This window comes from Sorex araneus, chromosome 2, assembly GCF_027595985.1.
Source record: "Sorex araneus isolate mSorAra2 chromosome 2, mSorAra2.pri, whole genome shotgun sequence".
Taxonomy (NCBI): Eukaryota; Metazoa; Chordata; class Mammalia; order Eulipotyphla; family Soricidae; genus Sorex; species Sorex araneus.
In genome coordinates, this window is record NC_073303.1 from 239659332 (window position 1) to 239683578 (window position 24247).

The 24247-nt window shown below is 56.0% G+C and overlaps 1 protein-coding gene across 2 annotated transcripts; it reads left to right on the forward strand.

Moving 5' to 3' along the window:
* The first annotated feature begins 9409 nt into the window (after positions 1-9409).
* KANK3 (KN motif and ankyrin repeat domains 3) lies at positions 9410-24177 on the forward strand. 2 transcript variants are annotated; one of them, XM_055125045.1, is made up of 11 exons: positions 9410-9474; positions 16882-16943; positions 18167-19489; positions 19575-19677; positions 20081-20260; positions 20388-20475; positions 21026-21242; positions 22939-23081; positions 23173-23373; positions 23459-23557; positions 23931-24177. In XM_055125045.1, the coding sequence occupies exons 2-11, from the start codon at positions 16910-16912 to the stop codon at positions 24003-24005; spliced, it is 2463 nt and encodes an 820-aa protein (XP_054981020.1). In that variant the 5' UTR covers positions 9410-9474; positions 16882-16909; the 3' UTR covers positions 24006-24177. The 2 variants fall into 2 exon arrangements, with proteins under 2 accessions (XP_054981020.1, XP_054981021.1); XM_055125046.1 differs by lacking the exon at positions 9410-9474 and adding an exon at positions 10362-10492.
* The last annotated feature ends 70 nt before the right edge of the window (positions 24178-24247 follow it).

The following is a 24247-nucleotide window of genomic DNA, read 5'->3' on the forward strand; positions in this document are numbered from 1 at the left end:
TTTGGGTTTTAGGGTCACACCCAGATGTGCTCAGGGATCAAGCCTCCGGTGCACCCTGTGTGGCGTCAGAATCGAACTTGGTCAACTTAACCAGCACCTTCCCCACTGTCCTGCGCCTCTAGATTCAGGCGGTTGGTTTGTTACCTGTGCAGTTGGGCTTGTGTTCCCCAAGCCCAATCACTGGGTCAAAGGGAACATTCCATGTGCATTGTCAAGGCACGCTACCCTCCCTGGGAGGGGACTAGCAGACACTGGCATGACAATATGATGGAGCATGGCCAGTAAAGTGTCTCGTCAAACGCCAGCAGCGTTGCCGATCTGATAGGCGGAAGATGGCAGAGTTTGAACATTCCTGTGTTGAAAAACAGTCTTGATCTTTCAGTGTGACTTAACCAGTGATAGCGCCTTTGTTCGTTTTTGGAAGTCAAGAGGCGCTTTTTGCCCTTCTTTCTGTCTCTGGATTATGAGTCACATTTGACCAGGCTCTGAGGCTACTTCCAGCTCGGTGCTGGGAAGATGGTGGAGGGGGAGGCAAATGCCTTACTCCCTGCGTTATTGCTATAGCCCTCTTTAAAATATGTTCTGTGTGGCTGGAACAATAGCACAGTGGGTAGGGCGTTTGCCTTGCACGCAGCCGACCCGGGTTCGATTCCCAGCATCCCATATGGTCCCCTGAGCACCGCCATGTAGGAAGCCATATTTCAATCCTGGCTCTTATCTTCAAGTAAGACAGAGCCTGGCACTTCTCAAACAGGGGCCTAATTAAAACTTCTCTAACAAGGTCACCGTTACTGACCTTACTGACCTTACCATTCCACTAGCCGATACCCGTGCCTGACATGATAGATGAACATGTCACAATCTGTGATTGACTACTGTTTGTACGGGGTCCGGGCACGCATACCACTACCTGCCTCACAGCAGGCAAGTATAAAATGCTGTAGCTGCCAGTGAATAAAGCTCTCTCTCTCTCCTTTTCTCCTCCTCCTCTGTCTCTGCGTCTGTTCATTCGGCTGCGTCCCCTCCTCAGCCCCACAAAGGGTCCTACCTGCTGGACAGGGCGGGGCCCTCACACCGCCAGGGGTAATTCCTGAGTGCAGAGCCAGGAGTAACCCCTGTGCATCGCCGGGTGTTATCCAAAAATAACAAAAATAATAAAAAAAAATATGTTCTAAAACGCACGTACTAATATTAGGAAACTTTGTAGGAATGTGAAAAAACTAGAGACCGATAGTACAGCTGGTAGGTACGGCATCTGCTTTTTTTTTTTTTTTTTGCTTTTTGGGTCACACCTGGCGATGCACAGGGGTTACTCCTGGCTCTGCACTCAGGAATTACCCCTGGCCATGCTCAGGGGACCATATGGGATGCTGGGATTTGAACCCGGGTCGGCCGCGTGCAAGGCAAACGCCCTACCCGCTGTGCTATCTCTCCAGCCCCGCGGCATCTGCTTTGAATGCAGCTGACCCAGATTCTATCTCCCGGTATCCCACATGGTCCCCCAGCACTGCCAGGAGTAATTCCTGAGTGCAGCAGAACCAGGAGTAACCCCTGAGCATCATCACCGATTGTGACCCAACAAGTGGGGGGAAAAAGCAAGCAAGCAAGCAAGCAAATCCTGGAGACCCTATAACTTCCTTCCCAAACTTCCCAAACTCTCTCACTGGGGACGAGGTACCCCCTCGTGGGAGACCCCAGAACAGCGCCCAAGCAGTCCTTTCTTTCTTTCTTTCTTTTTTTTTTTTTTTGCTTTTTGGGTCACACCTGGCGATGCACAGGTGCTACTCCTGGCTCATGCACTCAGGAATCACTCCTGGCGGTGCTCAGGGGACCATATGGGATACTGGGAATCGAACCTGGGTCAGCCGCGTGCAAGGCAAACGCCCTACCCGCTGTGCTATCGCTCCAGCCCCCCAAGCAGTCCTTTCTCTTCGTTTCCGTCTCCTGGTTCTTGAGCGCCCCCTGCTGGCCTGTATGGACGGGGAGACTTCATTTTACTGATGTTTCTGGTTCCTACCCGGGTTATTTGGTACTCAGAAGCTACTCCCAATCAGAGGGCTTGGGCGTCACTCGGGGAGGTGCAGTACTGATGTTCTAACCCGGTCCTCCTGCATGCAACACCCTGTAGCACACTGAGTTCTCCCAGCAACATTGGGGAGGTCTCTTGTCCTGCACTTTGAAAATTTAGGAGGAAGAAACCCAGCGAGTGATGAGTTAAGTTCTCCCCACGCTTCCTCCTGCTATTAGGTCTTCCATTCATCCATCCAGTCATTTATTTATTAACTATTTAATGAGCACCTATTGTGTATCCAGCTCTGTTCTAGGCATTGGGGGGACAATAGAGCAAATGACACTTTCTTTGTGTTCTTTTGCCGAAGCTAAGGAAAGACTCTCCATGGGGCTGAATACCCAGGAGAAAAGAAAATAGAGGTTGGGGGTGTCTATTCTCTTTCCTTTCCATATGCAGCAGTGCTCAGGACTGCTCCCAGCTCAGTGCTCTGGGGGTGATTGGTTCCTGGGATAAAATCTGCACCTGGTGCAAGGCAAAACATATGCTCCAGTGCATTGAGAGCTCTCTCTCTCTCTCTCTCTCTCTCTCTCTCTCTCTCTCTCTCTGCCCTACTTATTTGTGCTGGGGATCGAAGCCAGGTCGCCTAAATGGAAGCACACACTTTTAAAATGGTTTGGTTTTGTTTCGGGGCTACACCTGACAGTGCTTGGGGTTTACTCCTAGCTGTCTACTCAGAGATCACTCCTGCTGGGGCTCAGGGGACCCTGTGGGGTTCTGGGGATCAAAGCTGGCCATGGGCAAGGCAAGCATTCTGCCTGCTGTAATCTCACTCTGGCCCCATCGTGAATGGAAGGCAGTCACTTTCCCAGTGAGCCACATATGTAGTGTTAGAGTCAGTGTGAAGAATGCGTCAGAGCAGAGATGTCCAGGGGGATAGGTGGTAGGGAAGAACACTCCAGACAGTAGAAATGAATTGTGCAGGGGCTGGAGCAATAGAGTGGGGAGGCATTTCCCTTGCATGCAGCAGACCCAGGATTAATCCCCAGCATTCCAACATCCCATAGGTCCCCTGAGGACCATCAGGAGGGATTCCTGAGTGCAGAGCCGGGAGTCAGCCCTGAGCATCTCTTGGTGTGGTCCCAAAGGGGAAAAAAAGAAAGAAGGAAAAGAAAAGGAAAGAAAGAAAGAAAGAAAGAAAGAAAGAGAGAGAGAGAAAGAGAAAGAGAAAGGGAAAGAAAAGAGAAGAGAAGAGAAATAAACTATTTAAGCAAGCATGAACTCTTAGCTGACTAGACCAAAACGAGTGGGCTGTGGGTGAAAAGATGGGAAAAGGGTTAAAGCTCTTGCCTTGCATGTGGCTGACACTGGTTCAGTCCCTGGTTTGAATCCAGGTGAAAAAAGGATGTTTTTCTTTAGGAGGGTTGATCTACAGTGTCACTGAGAACTGGGTGCTTTGCAGAATACGGCAGAGGGTTTGTTGAAATTGTCATGTCAAGTGCTGACCACTAGATGTCAGCAGCGCACACCCACTTACCTCCTGGCCCCTGGAGCGCTCAGCGATGAGTTCAACGCCCATTACAAGGAGATTCAATTTTTTTGTTGTTTATTTTGGTGTGTGGGGGGGGGGGCACGCCCTGCGGTGCTGAGGGCTGAATCTGCTGTATCTGGGCCCCCAGAGGCTGCTTTTTTTCCGGGGGGGGGTACCCTCAGCGATGCTCAGGGGTTACTCCTGGCTCTGCACATAAGAATCACTCCTGTCAGGGCTCTGGGGACCCTATGGGATGTCGGGGATCCAACCCCAGGTCAGCCACATGCACGGCAAGCACCCTACCCACTGTGCTATCCTACAAAGACTACTTTTCTTTTCTTTTCTTTTCTTTTCTTTTCTTTAGTTATTGTTCCTTGATTTTTATTTATTTATTTTGACTTGTTCCTTGATTTTTAAATTATTTACTTTTTAAAAATTTATTTATTTATTTATTTATTTATTTTAGTGAGTCGCAGTGAGGGCACAGTTACAGATTCACACCTTTTCGTGCTTGTTTTTCCCTCATGCAATGTTCGAGAGCCCATCCCTCCACCAGTGTCCATTCTCCACCACCAATGAACCCAGTATCCCTCCCACCCCCCATCCCATCCCCCCCACCCCACCCCTACTTTTCTTTTCTTTCTTTTTTTTTCTCTTTGAGTCACACCCAGCAATGTACAGGAATTACTCCTGGTGGTCTGCACTCAGGAATTACTCCTGGTGGTGCTCGGGGGACCTTATGGGATGCTGGGAATTGAACTAGGGTCAGCCGTGTGCAAGGCAAATGCCCTACCCACTGTGCTATCACTCCAGCCCCCCGCCCAAAGACTACTTTTTAACCTAAGTGTGAGGTGAGGAGTGAGAAGAAAAATGCATAGCCTGTCAACATTCAGCCAAGCCAAGCGAAGAGAGTGAGCTCAGAAGAGGCTCAGATGGCTGCTGAGTGCAGGCTTTTCATGGGAGAGCCTGGGGTTCATGGTTCTGCTAGCACCACAGGAAAAGCCCCCCTCTGAGAGAGAGAGGGGGGGGAGAGAGAGAGAGAGAGAGAGAGGTGAATGTGCCAGTCCAACTCAGCTCCTGCCTGGTGTCGGGTGTAAATCATTCTAGCTTCAAGAATGAATGCTAGGGTAAGGGTGTTGGCTAGAGGAGTAAGGATCAGCATTTCTAGAAGAAGCAGGAAGATGTTCTAGAACATTCTCTGCTGGTACAAGTAACAGCATGTGGAACTTGAGAAGGAGGGTGGAGAAAGTGGCTCAGGGTGGAAAAAAGGGGTTATTTTTTGGTGTTGAAACCAAAACCTTTTGGGGTCACGCCTGGCAGTGCTCAGAGGTGAGTCCTGGTTCTGTGCTCAGGTTATCAGTCCTGGCAGAGCTCAGGGCACCCTACGCGATGCTGGAGCTAGAACTAGGTGGTCCGAGGGCAAGGCAAACGCCCGCCCCACTGTCCTCTCTCTCTTTTTTTTTTTTGCTTTTTGGGTCACACCCAGCGATGCTCAGGGGTTACTCCTGGCTTTGCCCTCAGGAATTGCTCCTGGCAGTGCTTGGGGGACCATATGGGATGCCGGGGATCGAACCTGGGTCGGCCGCGTGCAAGGCAAACGCCCTACCCGCTGTGCTATCGCTCCGGCCCCTGTCCTCTCTTTTGGACCCAGGATGGGGGAGGTTTTGTTGCTCTCACAGCCCCCAGCCCAGGGCAGCCTGCTCTCAAGCCCTCAGGTCTGTAGGGTGGAAAGAGAGAAGAACGGGTCTGCTTCTCTGGGGCCCCCGGCATAGCACATTCCAGAAGGAGGCGGGGTGCTGCTGGAGATTGTCCGGAGCCTCTCGAACTGGCATGAAGGGCTGAAAGTAGCTCCTAAGGGCTTCACGTGTGCTCAGAGTACCCAGAAGCTGCCCTCCCCACCCCTCCCCCCTGCACTCTTCCCTCAAGCTTCATCTTGGGACAGGGGGCACAGAGAAGGGGTTCATTCTCCCCTCCCCCCCGTGCTGTTAGGAGGGACTAGAGATAGTACAGCAGGGAAGGGGCTTGCCTGGCACTCAGCTGACCCACGTTCAATTCCTGACACTTCCCCAGATGGTCTCCAAGCCCCACCAGGAGTGACCCCTGAGCACCACCAGGTGTGAACCCCCCAAACAAATTAACAAACAAAACTGGCAAACAAATCAACGCTGTTAAGAATCCACAGACAGGAGCTGGAGCATTGCTATTAGCACAGTGAGTAGGGTGTTTACCTTGCATGCGACCATCCCGGGTTCAATTTCCCCAGTATCCCATATAGTCCCCCGAGCACCGCCAGGAGTAATTCCTGAGTGCAGAGCCAGGAGTAAGCCCTGTGCATTGCCGGGTGTGACCCAAAAAGAAAAAAAAATCACACACAGGTGGGAAATGGACACTGGTGAGGAGATAGTGTCGGAACATTATAAGGCTGAAACCCAATCCTGAACAACTTCGTTAACTTTGTGTATCTCACTGTGATTCAATAAAAATATATACAAGGGGCTGGAGCAATAGCACAGCGGGTAGGGCGTTTGCCTTGCACGCGGCCGAACTGGGTTCGATTCCCAGCATCCCATAAGGTCCCCTGAGCACCGCCAGGAGTAATTCCTGAGTGCAGAGCCAGGTGTGACCTCTGTGCATCGCTGAGTGTGACCCAAAAAGCAATATATATATATATATATGTATATATATATATACAAAAAAATCAATGCACGTAAATAAGGCAAGCCCCTAACTCTAACCCCTGGACTGTCTCTTCTGCCCTCTATCTTAGTTTACTGATGATACAACGAGCCATTGGCTCCCCCCCACCCCTAAAATGAAGGAGCAGGGAAAGAGGTATTTGGCAAAGACACCCCAGTGTGGCAACCAGCCCCCGGCACCCAGGGTCAGAGAATTGATGAGCTTCCTGGGAAGACAGAACATCTGGGTCCTGCTCAAGGCCTCAGTGCACACAGCCCCCGCCCCACACGACCCCCTATCTGTGGGTTGGTATTTCAGGATTGGTTGGGGCCACACCCGACAGAAATAGATGCTCAGGGTGTGTTCCTGGCTCTGTGCTCAGGGACCATCTGTGGTGCGGGGACTCCAACTGAGCCGGACCACCTTAACTCCTCTCTCCAGACAACACCCGGCCCCCTTCTCGACCTGCCCCCTCCCCATATGCTTGGCTTATAGTGGACAGCAGAAGGGGCTGGACAACCACACGTGTGAGGAGGCTGTGGGAAAAAGCCGGGAAGGAAAAGCTTGGATCAGGAGCGGGGGGAGCAGAGGAAAGGGCTGGAGGGGATATTCCCTCCCGGTGGTTTCCCGGGAGGAAAAGACAAAACTCTTTCCAGCTGGTTCAGTGGCAGAGTATATTCCTGGGAGGTGGGAGGTCCTGGGGTGCACCCCCACGACACTAAAATAGAAAAATAAGGGCTGGAGCCATAGCACGGTGGGTAGGGCATTTGCCTTGCACGCGACCTACCCAGGTTCAACTCCCAGCATTCCATAGAGTCCCCCAAGCACCGCCAGGAGTAATTCTTGAGTGCATTAGACAGGAGTAACCCCTGTGCAATGCCAGGTGTGACCCAAAAAGCAAAAAAAAAAAAAAAAAAGAGTAAATAAATCACTTGTATCACTTGTCATCCTATTGCTCATCGATTTGCTTGAGCGGGCACCAGTAACGTCTCCATTTCCCTTTCACGTGCTAGTGTAGCCCAATGGCATCTGCTCACTCCAAGAACATGAAGAGCCTCAAGCCGTTCATTCAGGGTCTTGACAAAGAAGTCTGACCATTTTGTATGTGGGCAGCCAGGCATTCTTTTGATGTCCCGTGGAATCCACGGTAACAGCTCTAGTCCAGCAGTCGTCTCCAAATCAGATTATGTGGGGCTGAAATGATAGCACAGTGGGTAGGGTGTTTGCCTTGCACGAGGCCGACCTGGGTTCGATTCCCAGCATCCCATATGGTCCCCTGAGCACGGCCAGGGGTAATTCCTGAGTGCAGAGCCAGGAGTGACCCCTGAGCATCGCTGGGTGTGACCCAAAAAGCAAAAAAAAAAAAAAAAGAAAAGAAAAGAAAAGAAAAGAAACAAATCGGATTACGTGTCCTGCCCATCTGATTTTCGACGCCTTGGCAAATGAGACAGTGTCCCTGATTCTCGATCGTCAACGGGGGTTGGAACTCTGGATTCCTTCTGTCACTTGAGTGAAACGTGATACTCACTGTCACCTCATTGCTCATTGACTTGTCCGAGCGGGCACCAGTAACGTCTCACATTGTGATATTAAATAAATTTAATTAAATAAATAAATGTAAAATAAAATAGGAAAATAAATACATGTGGGAGTCAGAGACATGGGACAGGGATGAAGGCACTTGGCTCACATGTAGCCAACCCGGGTTTGATCCCTGGCACCTCAGAGGGTCCCCCGAGTCCCACCAGGAAAGATCCCTGAGCACAGAGCCAGGAGTCAGCCCCTGAGCACAGACGGGTGCGGTCAAGAACAAACAAACAAGAAAGTTCAAGCCTGGAGAGAGAACGTACGGGCTGAGTACATGCTTTGCATGCCAAGGCCTGCTCAGATCCCCAGGTGAGTGGCTCCCCTGAGCACCGCCGAGTGACGCCAAAGCACAGTGCTAGGGGAGCACGAAGGATGTTACCCCCAAAGCAGAAATTCAATCTTCTTTAGTTTCTTGGGGGGCCACACCTGGAGATTCTCAGGGGTAACTCTTGGATCTGCAGTCAGGAATTACTCCTAGTGGAGATCAGGGAACCTTCTTGGGGTGTCAGGGATTGAACCCAGGTCAGCTGTGTGCAAGGTAAGTGCCCACCCCACTGTGCTATCACTCTGGTGCCCCAATGTATTTTTTAATTATTTTTGTCTGCTTGTGTTTGTTGTTGTTGTTGTTGTTCGTGTTTTTTTTTTTGTTGCTGTTGTTTTGTTTTTGCTTTTGGGGTCACACTGGCAATGCACAGGGCTTACTCCTGGCTCTGCACTCAGGGATTACTCCTGGCGGTGCTCAGGGGACCATATGGGATGCTGGGAATCGACCTTGGGTCGGCCAAGTGCAAGGCAAACGCCCTACTCGCTGTGCTATCACTCCAGCCCCTTGTTTGTGTGTTTTAGGGCACATTTGGTGATGCTCAAGGGGTAACCCCTGGCTCTGCGCTCAGGAATTATTCCTGATGATGCTCGGGGGTACCCTATGGGATGCCGAGGATCGAACCTGGATCAGCCGCGTACTAGGTAAATGCCTTGCCCTCTGTACTATAGCTCTGGACTCCAGAGAATCTTTTGATTTCAGATAGTGAAAATGAGCGTCAAATTAAAACAAAAATAGACAACATTCCTCTTTTTTCCCCTCCTATCCACGCCCAGCGGTGCTCAGTATATACTCCTGGATCTGTGCTCAGAGATCAATCCAGACAGGATCTGTGGTCCCTATGGGATGCTGAGATCGGACCTAGGTGAGCAGCGTGCAAGGTAAGCACCGTGGCCGCTCTGCCATCTCTCCTGCCCGCCAACGTTCCATTCTTCCATGAGGGAATGCACAGGTTGAATGCAGGAGGGAATGTTGGCACGGGAACATTCAGAAAGGTGGAATAGAAAGTGCAAAGCCTGGGGTCCTGTTTATCACCCAGATACTACGAGCCGGCCACCAAACCTTCCCTCTAGATCTAAGGCACCTGGGAGCCCAGTGGAGCAAATCCAAGGTCCTTAGCGGGCTGCTACACAGGGCTGCCCGGCTGGGAAAACGCCCCAGCGCTCCGCCTGCACGCCCGGTCCAGACCTCTGCGGCCCCGCCCTATTGTCTTGTTATTGGCTGGTTGGGGACTCCTCGGGCGCTGGTTGGATGGCGGAACCGTCAGGTAGAAGCCAGGCCTTGATAACCCGTCCCGGCTCCTCGAGGGGGCGGGCACTGGTGCGGGCGCGGCGGGGGCCTGGACTCCAGGTAAAGGGGGCAACTTAAGGGGGGCCGCCGGCGTCGGGGTTCTAGGGGGCTCAGGGGACGCAGCGGATCAGGGGCGCTCTCCTTCTCGACCCTCGAACGAACTTGGATAGGTGCGATGAGACGGGGTGGGCGCCGGGTCTGGGACAGTGGACACCCCTCCCGGCTCCCTCTCCAGCTGGCAGGCGCGGAGTGGAGCGTCTCGGGGACTGTGGATCGGGGACATCGCGCTCCCGCTGCTCCGCTTCCCAGCAGCTAGACAGGGGTGGAGGCTGGACGAGTCTGGGGAGGTGGGAGGGGGTCGTCCAGAGACTTTGGGACCCTTTTTCCACTTCTGCCCCAAGACAAGTCGGGGACCTGGATTGAGCCCCTTGCACTGGACCTGACTGTATGTGTGTGTATCTGTATTTGGGGGGCGGGTGGGCGGGGGATGCTAAGGAAACTGTGTTGGGGGGGGAGCGACGACCGGCCTGGGGGGGGCCCCCACAGACAATGGGCAGCAGCGGATGGAACCGCCCGGCGGAGTTTCCTGCAGGAAACGGCTGAGTTTTAGAGGCAACGGGAATTTGGGGTGGGGGGGAGAGGTGTGCAGTGGGGTGCATGGTTTTGAGGGGTGACCTCTCCCCGTATCCGAGGGGTCTGCAGGTTCTTCCCCAACCTTAGGGGGTTCCACCTCCCGGCGCGTCCCGTGCACTCGCCACCTGCCCCCCACCCCTGCCTCCTGCCCCTTTGGTTTTGTGACTCGGTGTAGCTCCCGAAATAGTCGTTGGGGCGGGAGTGGGGGCGTCTGGCTTCGCCTTCTGACGGCCTAATGAGGGGGTCTCAGGCAGTGCATGCGCGCGGAGACCTGACAGCTCAGGCTGGGAGCAGAGAGGCGGTCGCAACACCCTGCACTCCAACTCCAGGAGGCTGCTGGGGTGCGGGCTGCAGCCCCCAAACCCTTCATCAGGAACACACAGGACGGGCATGGTGCAGGCTGGGAGAGCCGCACCCAAGGAATAAGGAGTAGAAGACCAAGCAGGTTTATTTATCTTTTGGGGGGACGTGGGGGAGGCCACACCCGGCTATGCTCAGGGGCTATTTCTGGCGCGATGCTTAGGCGCGCCCCCTGGTGGTGCTCCTGGAACGGTAGGTGGAGGCCGGAATTCCAACAAGGGTCAGCGAGAAGGCCAAGGGCTTCACCCCTGCGCTATCTCTCCGACCCCAGGAGGCCATCAGGCTTGCCAACTGCTGACCCCAGTGGGCTGGGTTCCTGTCTTCTACTGTGACACCTTGAAAACAAGCTTGATTCCATCGTTGCGTGTCTCCGAGGTTCTGTCGGAACCATGGGACAATGCATCATCACAGGAATTTGGTGTTTGTTTTTCTTTCACTTCTCTTTGGTGATGTTGGGAATCCAACTCACGGGGGCTCACAGAAGCAGCGCACAAGTACCCCACGGCCGGGCCCCTCCCAGAACAAACGCGATTTTAGGGGTTGGAGGCTAGTACCAGGGTTAAGGCATTTGCCTTGCATGCAGCCAACCTGGGTTCAATCCCTGGGCACCTCATAGGGTCCCTTGAGCCCCTCCAGGAGTGATCCCTGAGCACAGAGCAAGGAGTAAGCCCTGAGCACTGTCAGATACAGCCCCCAAACAAACAAAATATGATGAGTTGTTTTATTTGGGGGTGGGGGTGCTCACAAAGCAGTGCTCAGGGGTCCCTCCTGGCTCTGCGCTCAGGAATCACTCTTGGCGGTGTTCTGGGAACCGTATGGGATGCCCAGGATCGAACCAGGATCCACCGCGTGCAAGGCAAGCGCCCTCCAGACCAATCTGTCTCTCTGGCTCCCCCAAAACATATCGTTAAAAACGAAATTCTTTTAAATGGCTCAGAATAGCAGCTGGTTCATGGTGCCTAGGCCAAGTGTAACTATTATTAGCAGCTCCTTCTATTTGGGAGTGGGGCCGGGGACCCACCTCTCTCTCAGCCCAGCCTCTGTGGGTTGCCCCCCCCCCACATCCCACCCGCTGCTGCCGCTGCCCTGGGCCTGCCAGCTGGCTACCAGCTCCTGCCCGCATTCCCCGAGGCCACGCTGGGGTGTGACTTGGTCCTCTGCGGCTGTCACGGGCGGCCCTCCAGGGAGAGGCCGGCCACAGTACCCCCAGGTTTCTGCCACCCCCACCCCCACTCCCCTCCAGCTGTTTCCTGCAAACAAGACAGAGAGCGGACGGGTTGTTCCAGGCCCCCGCGCCCCCGCAGCTGGTGAGAGGGAAGAGGAAACAGCTGCGGAGGGTCAGCGCGCAGAGCGCCGCAGCGCCTGCCAGCCTGGAAGAGGTGCACTAGAGGTGGGGAGCAGGGTGGGTGCTCAGAAAGGCCGAGACGCAAACAAATTCCCGGTCTTGGGAGCTGGCTGGAGGCGGGGGGAGGCTGGAGCAGAACGTGGCCTGCCGGAGCCCGGGATTCCCCTGAACACTGCCCTGTGTGGCCCAAAGATTAATTTTTTTTTGAACTTTTACTTTTTTAAATCGTACATGGGCTGAAGCGATAGTGCAGCGGGTAGGGCATTTGCCTTGCACGCGGTGGGCCAGGGTTGATTCCTCCGCCCCTCTTGGAGAGCCCTGGCAAGCTACTGAGAGTGTCTCACCCCCACGGCAGAGCCTGGTAAGCTACCTGTGGCGTATTCGATATGCCAAAAAACAGTAACAAGTCTCACAATGGAGACGTTACTGGTGCTCACTCGAGCAAATCGATGAGCAACGGGATGACAGTGACAGTGAGTTGTACATCTATTTATTTTTGATGAAAGAACTGTGATTTACAAAGTTACTGATAACTGAGGGTTTTTTTTTCTTTTTGGGTCATAGCCAGATATGCACAGGGGTTAGTCCTGGCTGTGCACACAGGAATTACTCCTGGGGGTGCTTGGGGGACCATATGGGATGCTGGGAATCGAACCCGGGTCGGTCACGTGCACGGCAAACGCTCTACTGGCTGTACTATCGTTCCAGCCCCATATAGCTGAGTTTTAATCAACACTGCTTCCACCAGTGTTTTCATATTCCCTCCCCTCCCCACCCCCGCCTGTCACCTGGACAGGCACATGACAAAGTTTCAGTGGTCGCATCTTAGATCTCATGTTTTCAGTGTTGTTGAGTCCATGTTTTGGATATATGCTACCCCTCACTCATATCACCAGTGTACTTTTTTTTTTTTTTTTTTTTGCTTTTTGGGTCATACCCGGCAATGCTCAGGGCTGACTCCTGGCTCTGCACTCAGGAATCATTCCTGGTGGTGTTCGGGGGACCATATGGGATGCTGGGAATCGAACCCGAGTCGGCCGCGTACAAGGCAAACGCCCTACCCGCTGTATTATCGCTCCAGCCCCTCACCAGTGTAATTTTTTCATTTTTTTTTTCGAAGCCAAATTCTTATTTTCTTTTGCGTGCTCAGGGCTGATACTCCCGGCTCTGTGCTCAGGAATCACTTCTGCTGGATTGAGGGACACTATGGGGTGCCACGGATGGAAAACAAGTTGGTGGCATGCGAGGCCAGTGCCCTCCCCGCTGGAATATCTTTTGGGCACCTGCAAAATAGTTTTATTTAAATAAATTTTCTTGGGGGCTGGAGTGATAGCACAGCGGGTAGGGCGTTGGCCTTGCACTCGGCTGACCCAGGTTCGATTCCCAGCATCCCATATGGTCCCCCGAGCACCGCCAGGAATGATTCCTGAGTGCAGAACCAGGAGTGACCCCTGAGCATCTCTGGGTGTGACCCAAAAAGCCAAAAAATAAATAAATAAATAAATAAATTTACTTAGGGAAGCCCTATGGTTCCCCAAGCGAGCCAGAAGTGATCCCTGAGGGCAGAGCCAGAAGCTCTGAGCACAACTGGGGGTGACCCTCAAAGAGAAAAGTAAGGGGAGGAGAGGGGGAGAGAGAGAGAGAGAGAGAGAGAGAGAGAGAGAGAGAGAGAGAGAGAGAGAGAGAGAGAGAGAGAGAACACAAGCTTCTCCACACATTGGAAAAAATTTATTTTGAGGCCAGGGAGATGACTCAGTGTAAAGTGCATGCCTTGTGTGCATGAGACCTGGTTTGCTCCCTGTCATTGCAAAAAATAAAAATAAAAATAAATAAAATAACTCTCACAGGCGTGGACTGGAGAGATGGAGAGATAGGACAGAGGGAAAGGGCCCTGCCCTGCATATATGTGGCTGTGGCCACGGTAAAGTTTGGCATTCTGGCACCACAGATGTTCCCATGTACCACCAGCAGTGGCCCCTGAGCACCACTGGTTGTGATCCCACCCCCAGAAGAAGTCTTTGAAAAGAATGCAAGGGGCCGGAGTGGTAGTAGAGCAGGTAGTATGCAGACGACACAAGTTCGATTCCTGGCATCCCATATGGTCCCCCAAGCAATGCCAGGAGTAATTCCTGAGTGCAGAGCCAGGAGTAATCCCTGAGCATCACTGGGTGTGATCCAAAAAGCCCCTCTTCCCCAGAAAAAAAAGAATGCAAGATAGGACTGGAGTGATAGTACAGCAGGTAGGGCATTTACCTTGTGTGTGGCTGACCTGAGTTGGATCCTGGCACCACATAGCGTCCCCTGAGCACTGCCAGGAGTGATTCATGAGTGCGGAGCCAGGAGTAACCCCTGTCTATTGCCAGCTGTGTTCCAAAAACAAAATAATCAAATCCCCCAAAGAATGCAGAGGACTGGAGGGAGAGTTCAGGGCATGGGGTGCTTCCCTTGCACACAGCCAGCTCCTGTCACCGAAGTAGGTCTCCTGAGCACTGCCAGGAGTGATTCTTTTTTTTTCTTTTTGGGTCACAGCTGGTGATGGTCAGGGGTTACTTGTGGCTCTGCACTCAGGAATTACTCCTGGCGGTGCTCAGGGGACCATATGGGATGCTGGGAATAAAACCTGGGTCAGCCACGTGCAAGGCAGACGCCCTGCCCACTGTGCTATTGCTCCAGTCCCGCCAGGAGTGATTCTTGAGCACCACGTGGTGGAGCCCCCAAACTGAAAAACGGAAGGTTAAGGTCAAAAAGGATGGGGGAGGGGCTGGAGCGATAGCACAGTGGATAGGGCCTTTGCCTTGCATGTGGCCGACCTGGGTTCGATTCTCAGCATCCCATAGGGTCCCCCGAACACCACCAGGAGTAATTCCAGAGTGCAGAGCCAGGAGTAACCCGTATGCAATACGGGTGTGACCCAAAAAGCACTGTAGCACTGTCATCCCGTTGTTCAACAATTTGCTCGAGCGGGCACCAGTAACATCTCCATTGTGAGACTTGTTGTTACTGTTTTTGGCATATCGAATACACCACCATCACGAATAGCTTGACAGGCTCTGCCTTTGTGGGCGGGATACTCTCAGTAGCTTGCTGGGCTCTCCGAGAGGGATGGAAGAATCGAACCCGGGTTAACCTCTTGCAAGGCAAACGCCTTACTAGCTGTGTTATTGCTCCAGTACAATACAGGTGTGACCCCAAAAGAAAAAAATAAAGGTGGTGGACAGGGTGGCAGGTGGTTGGCCACGATGATCAGCGGAGTCTGGAAAACACAGACGGACTTGGGCAGGTGCCGGCCTGTAGATGACTCCGTAAGATCAACAAAGCCAGGGCTGGAGTAATAGTATAGCGGGGAGCACGCTTGCCTTGCACACAGCCCATCATTGTTCAATCCCCCGCGTCCCATATGGACCCCCAAGCCTGGGAGGAGTGAGCCCTGAGTGTAGAGCCGGAGAAAGCCCCCAACAAAACAAGATAAACCTGGCAAAACCTCCTCTGAAGACAGCCTCTCACCCAGCTGCTCTACCTGTTAAGTTTCTCCACTGGGAACGTGAATGACAAGATCCGCCACTTCCGGAATGGCTGGGGGCAACATTTGACATTTAATGTATTATTATTATTATTATTATTGCTTTTGCCTTGCACGCGGCTGACCCAGGTTCGATTCCTCCATCCCTCTCGCAGAGCCTGGCAAGCTTCCAAGAGTATCCCACCCACACAGCAGAGCGTGGCATATTCGATATGGCAAAAACAGTAACAAGAAGTCTCACAATGGAGATGTTACTGGTGCCTGCTCGAGCAAATCGATGAACAATGGGACGACAGTGCTACAGTGCTTTTTGTTTTTTGGGTCACACCCGGCGATGCACAGGGGTTAATCCTGGCTGTGCAGTCAGGAATTACTCCTGGTGGTGCTCAGGGGACCCTATGGGATGCCAGGGATCGAACCCAGATCAGCCGCGTGCAAGGCAAACATCCTACCCGCTGTGCTATCGTTCCAGCCCCTAACGTATCATATTTTTGGGGGAGTGGTCACCCCTAGCAGTGCTCAGGGGTTAGTCCTGGCTCTGCATTCAGGGATCACTCCTGGCTGTTCTTGGGGGACCCTGTGGGATGTCGGGAATCAACTCAGGGTGGCTGCATGCAAGGCAAATGTCCTCTCCACTGTACTGTCGTGCTCGGCCCCTGATTGTAATCATTTTCTGTTAGATGCTGGGACTAACCACAACTGTAGATGCTTAGAGCAGTGCTCTGGGATCACAGGGTGCTGGGGTAAAACTGAGGCACGCAAAGCCTGTGGTCCAGCCCTTTGAGGCATCTCCCGGACCCCTAGTAACTGACTGACACTCTCCCCCCTCCCCTTTCCAGATAATGCTTGGATGACTGAGGTGGGGGGCGGTGGGCGGTGTGACACTTGACTTGGTTCTGGGGATCAGCTCACATATTCCATTTCGTGTTTGTCTGGTGTTGAATCCCACCTGGGGTCGAACTCACACCCACCCTTTTTTCATCACTGCTTGGATACATCTGGTTTGGGTGGGGCCGGAGACCCCTGGTGGCCTACCGGGGATCTCACACAGCTAGCTGCCAGGATTGGGCAAGGTGATGTATGTGGGCGGCACCGGGAATCGAACTCTAGACCTCAGGCTGGCAAGGCACGAAATGTCACCCCTGAAGGATTCCCTGGGCCCCGGGGGTTATGGGTGATGGGAAGGGCAGACAGTAGGCAAATTATAGTAAGTATTCTCCTGGCATCTGAAAGCTTCCCAGAGGCGCCCGGACCCTCTATAGCCCTCTGAATTTTATCATTGTTTTTGGGGAGGGGGTGTGGGGCACAGCCGGCAGTACTCAGGGCTGAGTACTCAGGGCTGACTCCTGGCTCTGCACTCAGGGCTCAAATCCTGGCGGAGTGGCGGAGTGGGGACCCTACGGGATGCTGGGGATCGAACGCCTGTCACCCAAGTGCTAGGCAGAGATCCTATCTGCTGTCCTATGACTCCGGCCTCAGGAGGGGGTCGGAGGTGTGCATGGATCGGGGTGCAGATAAACTCTGACGTCTGTTTTGCTGCCCCCAGAGGCACAGCGGGAGGAACGCCCTAACTTACTCCCTGGTGGGGGGTTGGGGTTGCTTTTTACAGGGTGCGCCTAGCCGTGACTGCAGAAAACATGGCCAAGTTTGCTCTGAATCAGAACCTGCCCGGTGAGTGTGCAAACAAAACGAAACCCGAAAACACTGAGGCGAGTCCACCCTGGGAACTCTGGATTGTGGATAGGAAGGAGGAGAGGAGATAGAGAAGGGAGGGAGGGGAGGGGCTCAGGACTCTTCCTCAACGTCCATTGGCTAGTTTATGATCTGGGCCGGCCAATCACATGTGGTATAGAAGGCCAACACCTCCCCAGATTGGCCCATCTCTGCTCCTCCCGCCTCCCTTCAGAGGCGAGTTATTCTTTCAGACACCTTCTGTCCCAGACTGGGGTGGGGTCATCAGGGAAAAACTTTTTTTTTTTAATTATTTTTGCTTTTTGGGTCACACTCGGCATGCTTAGGGGTTACGTACTGGCTCTGCACTCAGGAATCACTTCTGGCAGGGCTTGGGGGACCCTATGGGATGCTGAGGATGGAACCCCGGGTTGGCCACATGCACGGCAAATGCCCTCCCAACTGTGCTATCGCTCTGGCTCCAAAACTTTTTTAATTTTAATTTTTTTCTTTTTAAAATGTTGTTGTTGTTTGGCCACTCCCAGCGATGGTCAGGGCTTAGTCCTGACTCTGTGCTCAGGGATTACTCCTGGCAGGAACATATGGGGCTCGAACCCAGGTCGACTGCTCTCAAGACGAGCTATTTTACCCCTATCCTGTTGTTCCGGGCCCACCAGGGTAATATTTCTAAGTCTCACCCCACCCGGCAGGAAACTTTCCCAGACGGCCAGAACCTAGACCCTGCCCCCAGCCCGGCATTTTATTTTGTGAATGTCCAAAGCACCAACTGGATCAATGGTGTTTAACCCCCGGAGGTGCAAGGGCAAGGGGTGTCTGTGTGCCCAGCGCCCGGAAGCGAGTGCTCTTGGCATGCCCTAGGCGCTCAATAAAAATGCAAGCACCCGGCTTTATGTTTTTATTTTGGGGCCACTCCCGGTGATTGCTCAGGGGAGACTCTTGGCTCTGCAACCAGAAATCACTCCTGGTGGTGCTCCGAGGACTCTATGGGGAGCCAAGGACCCAATCCAGGTTGAGCGCGTGCAAGGCCAGCGTCCCACTCGCCAGATTCTCTCCAACCCCCATGCGCCTGGCTTTCTGGGGGCCTGGTTTTAGGGAAGCTGGGCCAGGTATGTCGTCGTGGGGCGGCGGAGGAACTCGCTCTGTCCAGTTTCTCCCGGCTCTCCCCAGCCTGACGGCTTCCCACGCCCCCATTACGCCCACAGACCTGGGGGGCCCTCGCCTGTGCCCGGGCCCCGCTGGGGGTGCCCGCAGTCCCAGCTCGCCCTACTCCGTGGAGACACCCTACGGCTTTCACCTGGACCTGGATTTCCTCAAGTACGTGGAGGAGCTGGAGCGCGGCCCGGTCATCCGCCGGACCCCAGGCCCGTCACCGGCGCGCCGTCCCCGCGCTCCCCGGGCCGGCCTCGCGGGCGTGCGCAGTCCCGGTGCCTGGACGTCCAGCGAGTCCCTGGCCAGTGACGACGGCGGCGGTGGTGGTGGAGGAGCAGCAGCGCCGGGCGCCCTGTCCCCGGGAGCGCCCTCGGGGCTCCTGCTGCCCCCGCTGTCGCCGCGCGCCCCCGTGCGCAACCCGCGCGTCGAGCACACGCTCCTGGAGACCAGCCGACGGCTGGAGTTGGCGCAGGCGCGGGAGCGCGCGCTCAGCCCTGCCCGAGGGGGCGGCTCCGGAGGCCTCAGCCCCGCCCCCGGGCCCGCCCCCCACCCTGCGCCGGCCTCGCCAGGCCCTGCACAGCTGCAGCTGGTGCGGGAGCAGATGGCCCTGGCCCTGCGGCGCCTGCGCGAGCTCGAGGACCAGGCACGCGCGTTGCCCGAGCTGCAGGAACAGGTGCGCGTGCTGCGCGCCGAGAAGGCGCGGTTGCTGGCGGGCCGCGGGCAGACGGCGGCGCAGCCCGACGGGGAGGCCGAGGCGCGCCCGGACAAGCTCGCCCAGCTCCGGCGACTCACTGAGCGCTTGGCCACCTCGGAGCGCGGCGGCGGCGGCGGCCGCTCCCGGGCCAGCCCTCGGGCCGATGGTCCCGATGTGTCGGTCGCCGGGCGCAGCGAGGGCGCGCTGCAGGGCCTCGACGGGGCGGACAGGGCTGCGGATCGAGCGCCCCTGGCGCGGGAGGCGGCCGCCCAGGCCGTGCCGGAGACCCAAGAGGCCGGAGCCCAGGCGGTGCGGGAGACCCGGGAGGCCGGCGTGGAGGCGGTGCCCGACACCCTCGAGGTGGACGCGTGGGTGACCGAGGCGTTGCTCGGGCTACCGGCCGGCGCTGAGCGCGAGCTGGAGCTGCTGCGCGCGAGCCTGGAGCACCAGCGCGGGGTGAACGAGCTGCTGCGGGGCCGGCTGCAGGAGCTCGAGGACACCCGCGAGGCGGTGGAGGGGGAGCCCGACGCGGACGCCAGTGCCCAGCCCCGGGAGGCCGCCACGCAGACCCCGTGGGTCAATGCCGAGAAGGCCACGCAGACCGAGTGTCCCGCGGAGGCCGCCTTGACCCAGGAGAACCCGCCCCGAAGCACGGATGCGGACAAGGCCGCGGCGCCTCAAGGTGAGTGCCCATCCCCCACTCCCTGGCCATCGGCTTGCTTTGGCGGCCACCCTGGATCTCACTGTCCTTCTCCCATCCCTGCCAGGCACCGTCCTCAAATCCATCATGAAGAAGAGAGACGGTACAGCTGGTGCCCAGTCCAGCTCCGGCCCCAAGAGCCTGCAGTTTGTGGGGGTCCTCAATGGAGAGTGAGCACTTTTTGCCCACCCCGACCCCGACCCCGACCCCAGCGACATCCTACCCCAGCGTTGCCTCTTGGCACCACCTCGAGGTCTTAGCAAGCCTCAGTACTTTCCCCTGTAAGCGGAGTGGGCAGTGGAAGAGACAGACCCGCTCGCAGGACTCCACAGGGCCCGGAGAGATAGGACAGTGGGGAGGGCGCTTGTTTGGCACGCCACAGTCCCGGGTTTGATCTCCGGCATCCCACAGAACCCGCCAGGAGTGATCCCTGAGCGCAGAGCCAGGAGTAAGTCCTGGGCACTGCTGGGTGTGGTCCCTGAAACCAAAAAACCAAAAAACCAACCAACAAACAAAAAAACAAATAAAATGCACCCACAAGGGGCAAACTCAGCAAACTCCATGGCCTCCCAGGTATGAAAGCTCATCCAGCGAGGAGGAGAGCGACAGTGGCAGCGACGAAGGCGCCCCTGAGGCCGCCCGGAGGAGCAGTTCTTCGGGTTCCGGGGACGAGAGTGGCGGGGCATGCGACCCGGACACCCCGGAGCCTGAGTCGGCAGCCGAGGCCGAGCCCCAGGCGGCTGAGCCAGGGGGGTGAGTCCAGGCGTCAGGGGCACGTATTGGGGGGCAGTGGCCCCCTTTCCTGTCCCCATTTCCCCCCCTCCCCTCCATCCTCAGAAGACGCCTCCTGAACGCCACCTCTCTCTGCCCCGGCCCGCAGGTGCGAGCTGAGTCCGCGGCTGCGGGAGGCGTGCGCAGCGCTGCAGCGGCAGCTGAGCCGGCCACGAGGGGGCGCCCGCGACAGCGGCGTGAGTGCTGGGATGCCCCTTGGGCAGGATCACGTCCTGGGTTCTAATTAGCCAGGAGTCCCCGCATATGTGTGATGGGCCTCCCCGCTAACCCGGGCCGTACTGTGCCCCAGGACAGCGCCAACCTTTCCCTGGCTTCCCCAAAGCACTGATCCCAGTTCCAGTACCTTTCACTCCTGGACTCCCCCAAATAAGTGCTCTCTGCTTTATTGGGGGCCACACCTGGTAGTGTGTAGGGCTTATTCCTGGCTCTGTGCTCAGGTGTCACCCCTGAAGGTGCTCTGGGGACCCTATGGGGTGCCGGGGACCAAGCAAACCCGGCACCCTCTTGGCTGTACCATCTCTCGAGCCCCACGCTGAATATTTTTTCGTTCACTTATTTGGGGAAGCGGGGTTTGGGGATTACACTTTAGAGGCTCCTCCTACCTGGGTCTCTGGGGGTGTGTGAAAATTTTGCATTTAGACCTGAGGTTGGAGATGGAATCAGGGCACCATGAGCTTTGCTTGCTGCCTCGCTAACCTGTTGGTTTTGTTCTGTCCGTCCCTGCAGGGCGCTGCGCGCCTGGTGGCTCAGGAATGGTTTCGCGTGTCCAGCCAGCGGCGCTCGCGACCGGAGGCAGTGGCCGGGGTGCTGAGCGCGGTGGCGCGTATGGGCCCCGAGCTGCTGGCACACGTGGTTAATCTGGCGGATGGCAACGGCAACACGGCGCTGCACTACAGCGTGTCCCACGGGAACCTGACCATCTCCAGCCTGCTGCTGGACACGGGTCTGCATCGGTCCAGAGCATGGGCTGGAGGGTGGGGAAAAAGCAGAGGAGGGCTGGTCATGCAGCGAGCCCCGCTGGACCTTTCTCAGGGGTTTCAGGCGCCAGTACGGAGAGCATGGCCTCGCCGACACTTTGCAGGGAGCTTTAGTGCTCATTAAAGCTAAATTTGGGGGCTGGAGTCACAGTCCAGCGGGTATGGCAATTGCCTTGCACGTAACCAAGTTCAATCCCTGGCTTCTCATATATATGGTCCCCTGAAAACCACCAGGAGTAATTCCTGTGTGCAGAGCCAGGTGTGACCCAAAAAGCAAAATACTAAAAAAACCCAACAAAATCCCAGCTAAATTTTGGGCAGTTGCTTCTGTGCAACCCGACAAGGGGGTGTTTGTGTGAAATGGGGGGAGGCATCGCCCCCTCGTGGCCGTCTGTGTTAACACAGAGGTAGAACTTGAGCTCTATTTGGCCAAGTGGGGGGTGTCACACCTCCTGATGTTCAGGGAATACTCTTGGCTCTGCACTCAGGAATCACTCCTGGCAGTGTATGGGTTGCTGGCGATCGAACCGAGTGGACTGCGTGTAAGACAAAAGCTTGGAGTGCTAGCACAGCGGGGAGGGCACTTGCCTTGCACGCGGTCCACCCCGATTGAATCCCCAGCACCCTATAGGGTCCCCTGGTGCCCGCCAATAATTCCTGAGAATGGAGGCCAGGAGTAATCCCGGAGCAGCGCCTGATGTGGCCCCCCAAATTTAACAAAATACATTTGATTGTGTACCAGAAAATAGTCCAGCAGGGAATGTGCTTTTTTTTTCTTTCTTTTTGGGTCACACCTGGCGATGCACAGGGGTCACTCCTGGCTCTGCACTCAGGAATTACCCCTGGCGGTGCTCAGAGGACCATATGGGATGCTGGGAATCGAACCTGGGTCAGCCGCGTACAAGGCAAACGCCCTACCCGCTGTGCTATCCCTCCAGCCCCAGGAAAGGTGCTTACCTTGCCTGTGGCTGACCTGGGTTCAACCCGACACCCATATGGTACTCCCAGCCTGCTAGATGATCCTTGTGTGTAAAAGCAATAGCAAACCCTGAGCATCTGTGTGTGGCCCAAAATCCAAGAACATGTTTTAAAACTTTGGTATGGGGCCACACCTGGCTGGGCTCATGGTTTAATCCTGGCTCGGGGCATCATTTGGGGTGCCAGGGATGAAACCCCTGTCGGCTGCGTGCAAGGCAAGTGCCTTACTGGCTGTAGTATGTCTCTAACCGACAAGTCAGATTCTCCAAAGTATCTCTCCGGGACCTCAACTCAGTGCATTTATCATCTTGTTTACTGGGGGCCACACTGGAGGTGCTCAGTGATCACACCTGCTGCGGCTCTGTGGACTGGTTGCGCTGCCCAGAAACCACACCGGGGCTGCTGTGTGCCAAGCAAGCAGCTTCCTTGCTCTGCCATCGCTGCACTCCCCAGTGTGGTTGTCCATCATTCTGCTCCTGCCTACCATTGTCCCAAGGACCTGGGGGGGACAGGAAGAAGCCCGGGAAACGTTAAGTGCTCAAGGCTTCACCCAGGTGGTGCTGGAGCGCCCCCTGGCGGGGAGGTGCCTCATCAGCTCTTGCAGGCAGAGGGCACTAACCCAGCCTGGGCAGGGGATGGGGTGTGGGGCCTGGCGGGCTCACTGCCCCCCATCTCTTCCCCCAGGGGTGTGTGAAGTGGACCGGCAGAATCGGGCGGGGTACTCGGCCCTCATGCTCTCTGCGCTAGCGTCCGGTGGCCGGGAGGAGGATGAGGCTGTGGTGCGCAGACTCTTCGGCATGGGGGATGTGAACGCCAAGGCCAGCCAGGTAAAGGGGCACGGTCCTCACTGCCCACCCACCCACGCGTTCCCCGCACCCCCGACTCACTGCTCTACTCTTCTTCCTCCCGACACCCCAGACGGGGCAGACGGCCCTTATGTTGGCCATCAGCCACGGCCGTCAGGACATGGTGGCAGCGTTGCTGGCCTGCGGCGCGGACGTGAACGCGCAGGACGCGGACGGGGCCACGGCGTTGATGTGCGCCAGCGAGTACGGGCGCCTGGACACCGTCCGCTTGCTGCTGGCCCAGCCGGGCTGCGATGCCGCCCTCCTAGACAACGTGAGGGTGCCTGGGGGGCTCAGGTGGGCAGCTGGGGAGCTGGGGCGCCCTCGTCAGCAGCCTGACGGCCTCCACTGATCCTCAGGAGGGCACCAGTGCCCTGGCCATCGCCCTGGAGGCCGAACAGGATGAAGTGGCCGCCCTGCTCCACGCCCATATGAGCTCGGCCCAGCCGGGCGCCTCGGTGAGTGTGATGGGTGGGTGGAAGGGGTCAGCACCTGCAAACAGCTCTGCCTGGGGGGGGCGGGCTGTGAGATCTGGGCACACGCAGGGAAGGGCACGCGAGTAGCTGGGACTTGAATAGAAAACTGTCAATCCGCATAGACACGCCCCATCCCCCATGAATTGTGAAAATACAGGTGTGGATGGAGTGGATGGAGGCAGGTGTGGGAAGGGAAAGAGCACAGGGGGAAGCCACTGCCCTTATCAACCATTGATTTCCTGCCCCACCAGAGGTGGAAGGAAATACTTCCTGCGGTCAGGGGTCAGCCGTAGATCGCTCCTTAGGAAAGGAGCCTGACACCCCTGGTTTCCTGACCGCATGCCCCCTGTTACAGCCACCCGCCGACTCCCCCACTGCGGGGCCTGGGGAAGAACACGGCGACCCCGGAGGAGAACCCCAGCCGCAGTGAAGCAGCCTGGCCCGCGGAACCTGGATGGGGGTGCAGCCAAGAACTTTCCTCCGGGGGGGACCCTGTTCCAAGCCTCGGACCATCGCTTGGGTGCCCCCAAGGGGACCCAACAGGATAGGATGAAGGACAAACAGCTCCCCCCACCCATGGTCTTAATAAAACCTTCCCAAGCTCTCAGTTTTGTTTTGTGGGGTACATATACAAGGCCACTGACCACGGCGTGGGGTGAGCCAACGAAAAAG

Coding starts and splice junctions, on each gene's coding strand:
- KANK3 (XM_055125045.1), top strand. CDS start 16,910: ATGGCCAAGTTTGCTCTGAATCAGAACCTGCCCG. Junction 19,490..19,574: donor CAAGGCCGCGGCGCCTCAAG/GTGAGTGCCCAT, acceptor CATCCCTGCCAG/GCACCGTCCTCAAATCCATC. Junction 20,476..21,025: donor GGGGCGCCCGCGACAGCGGC/GTGAGTGCTGGG, acceptor CCGTCCCTGCAG/GGCGCTGCGCGCCTGGTGGC.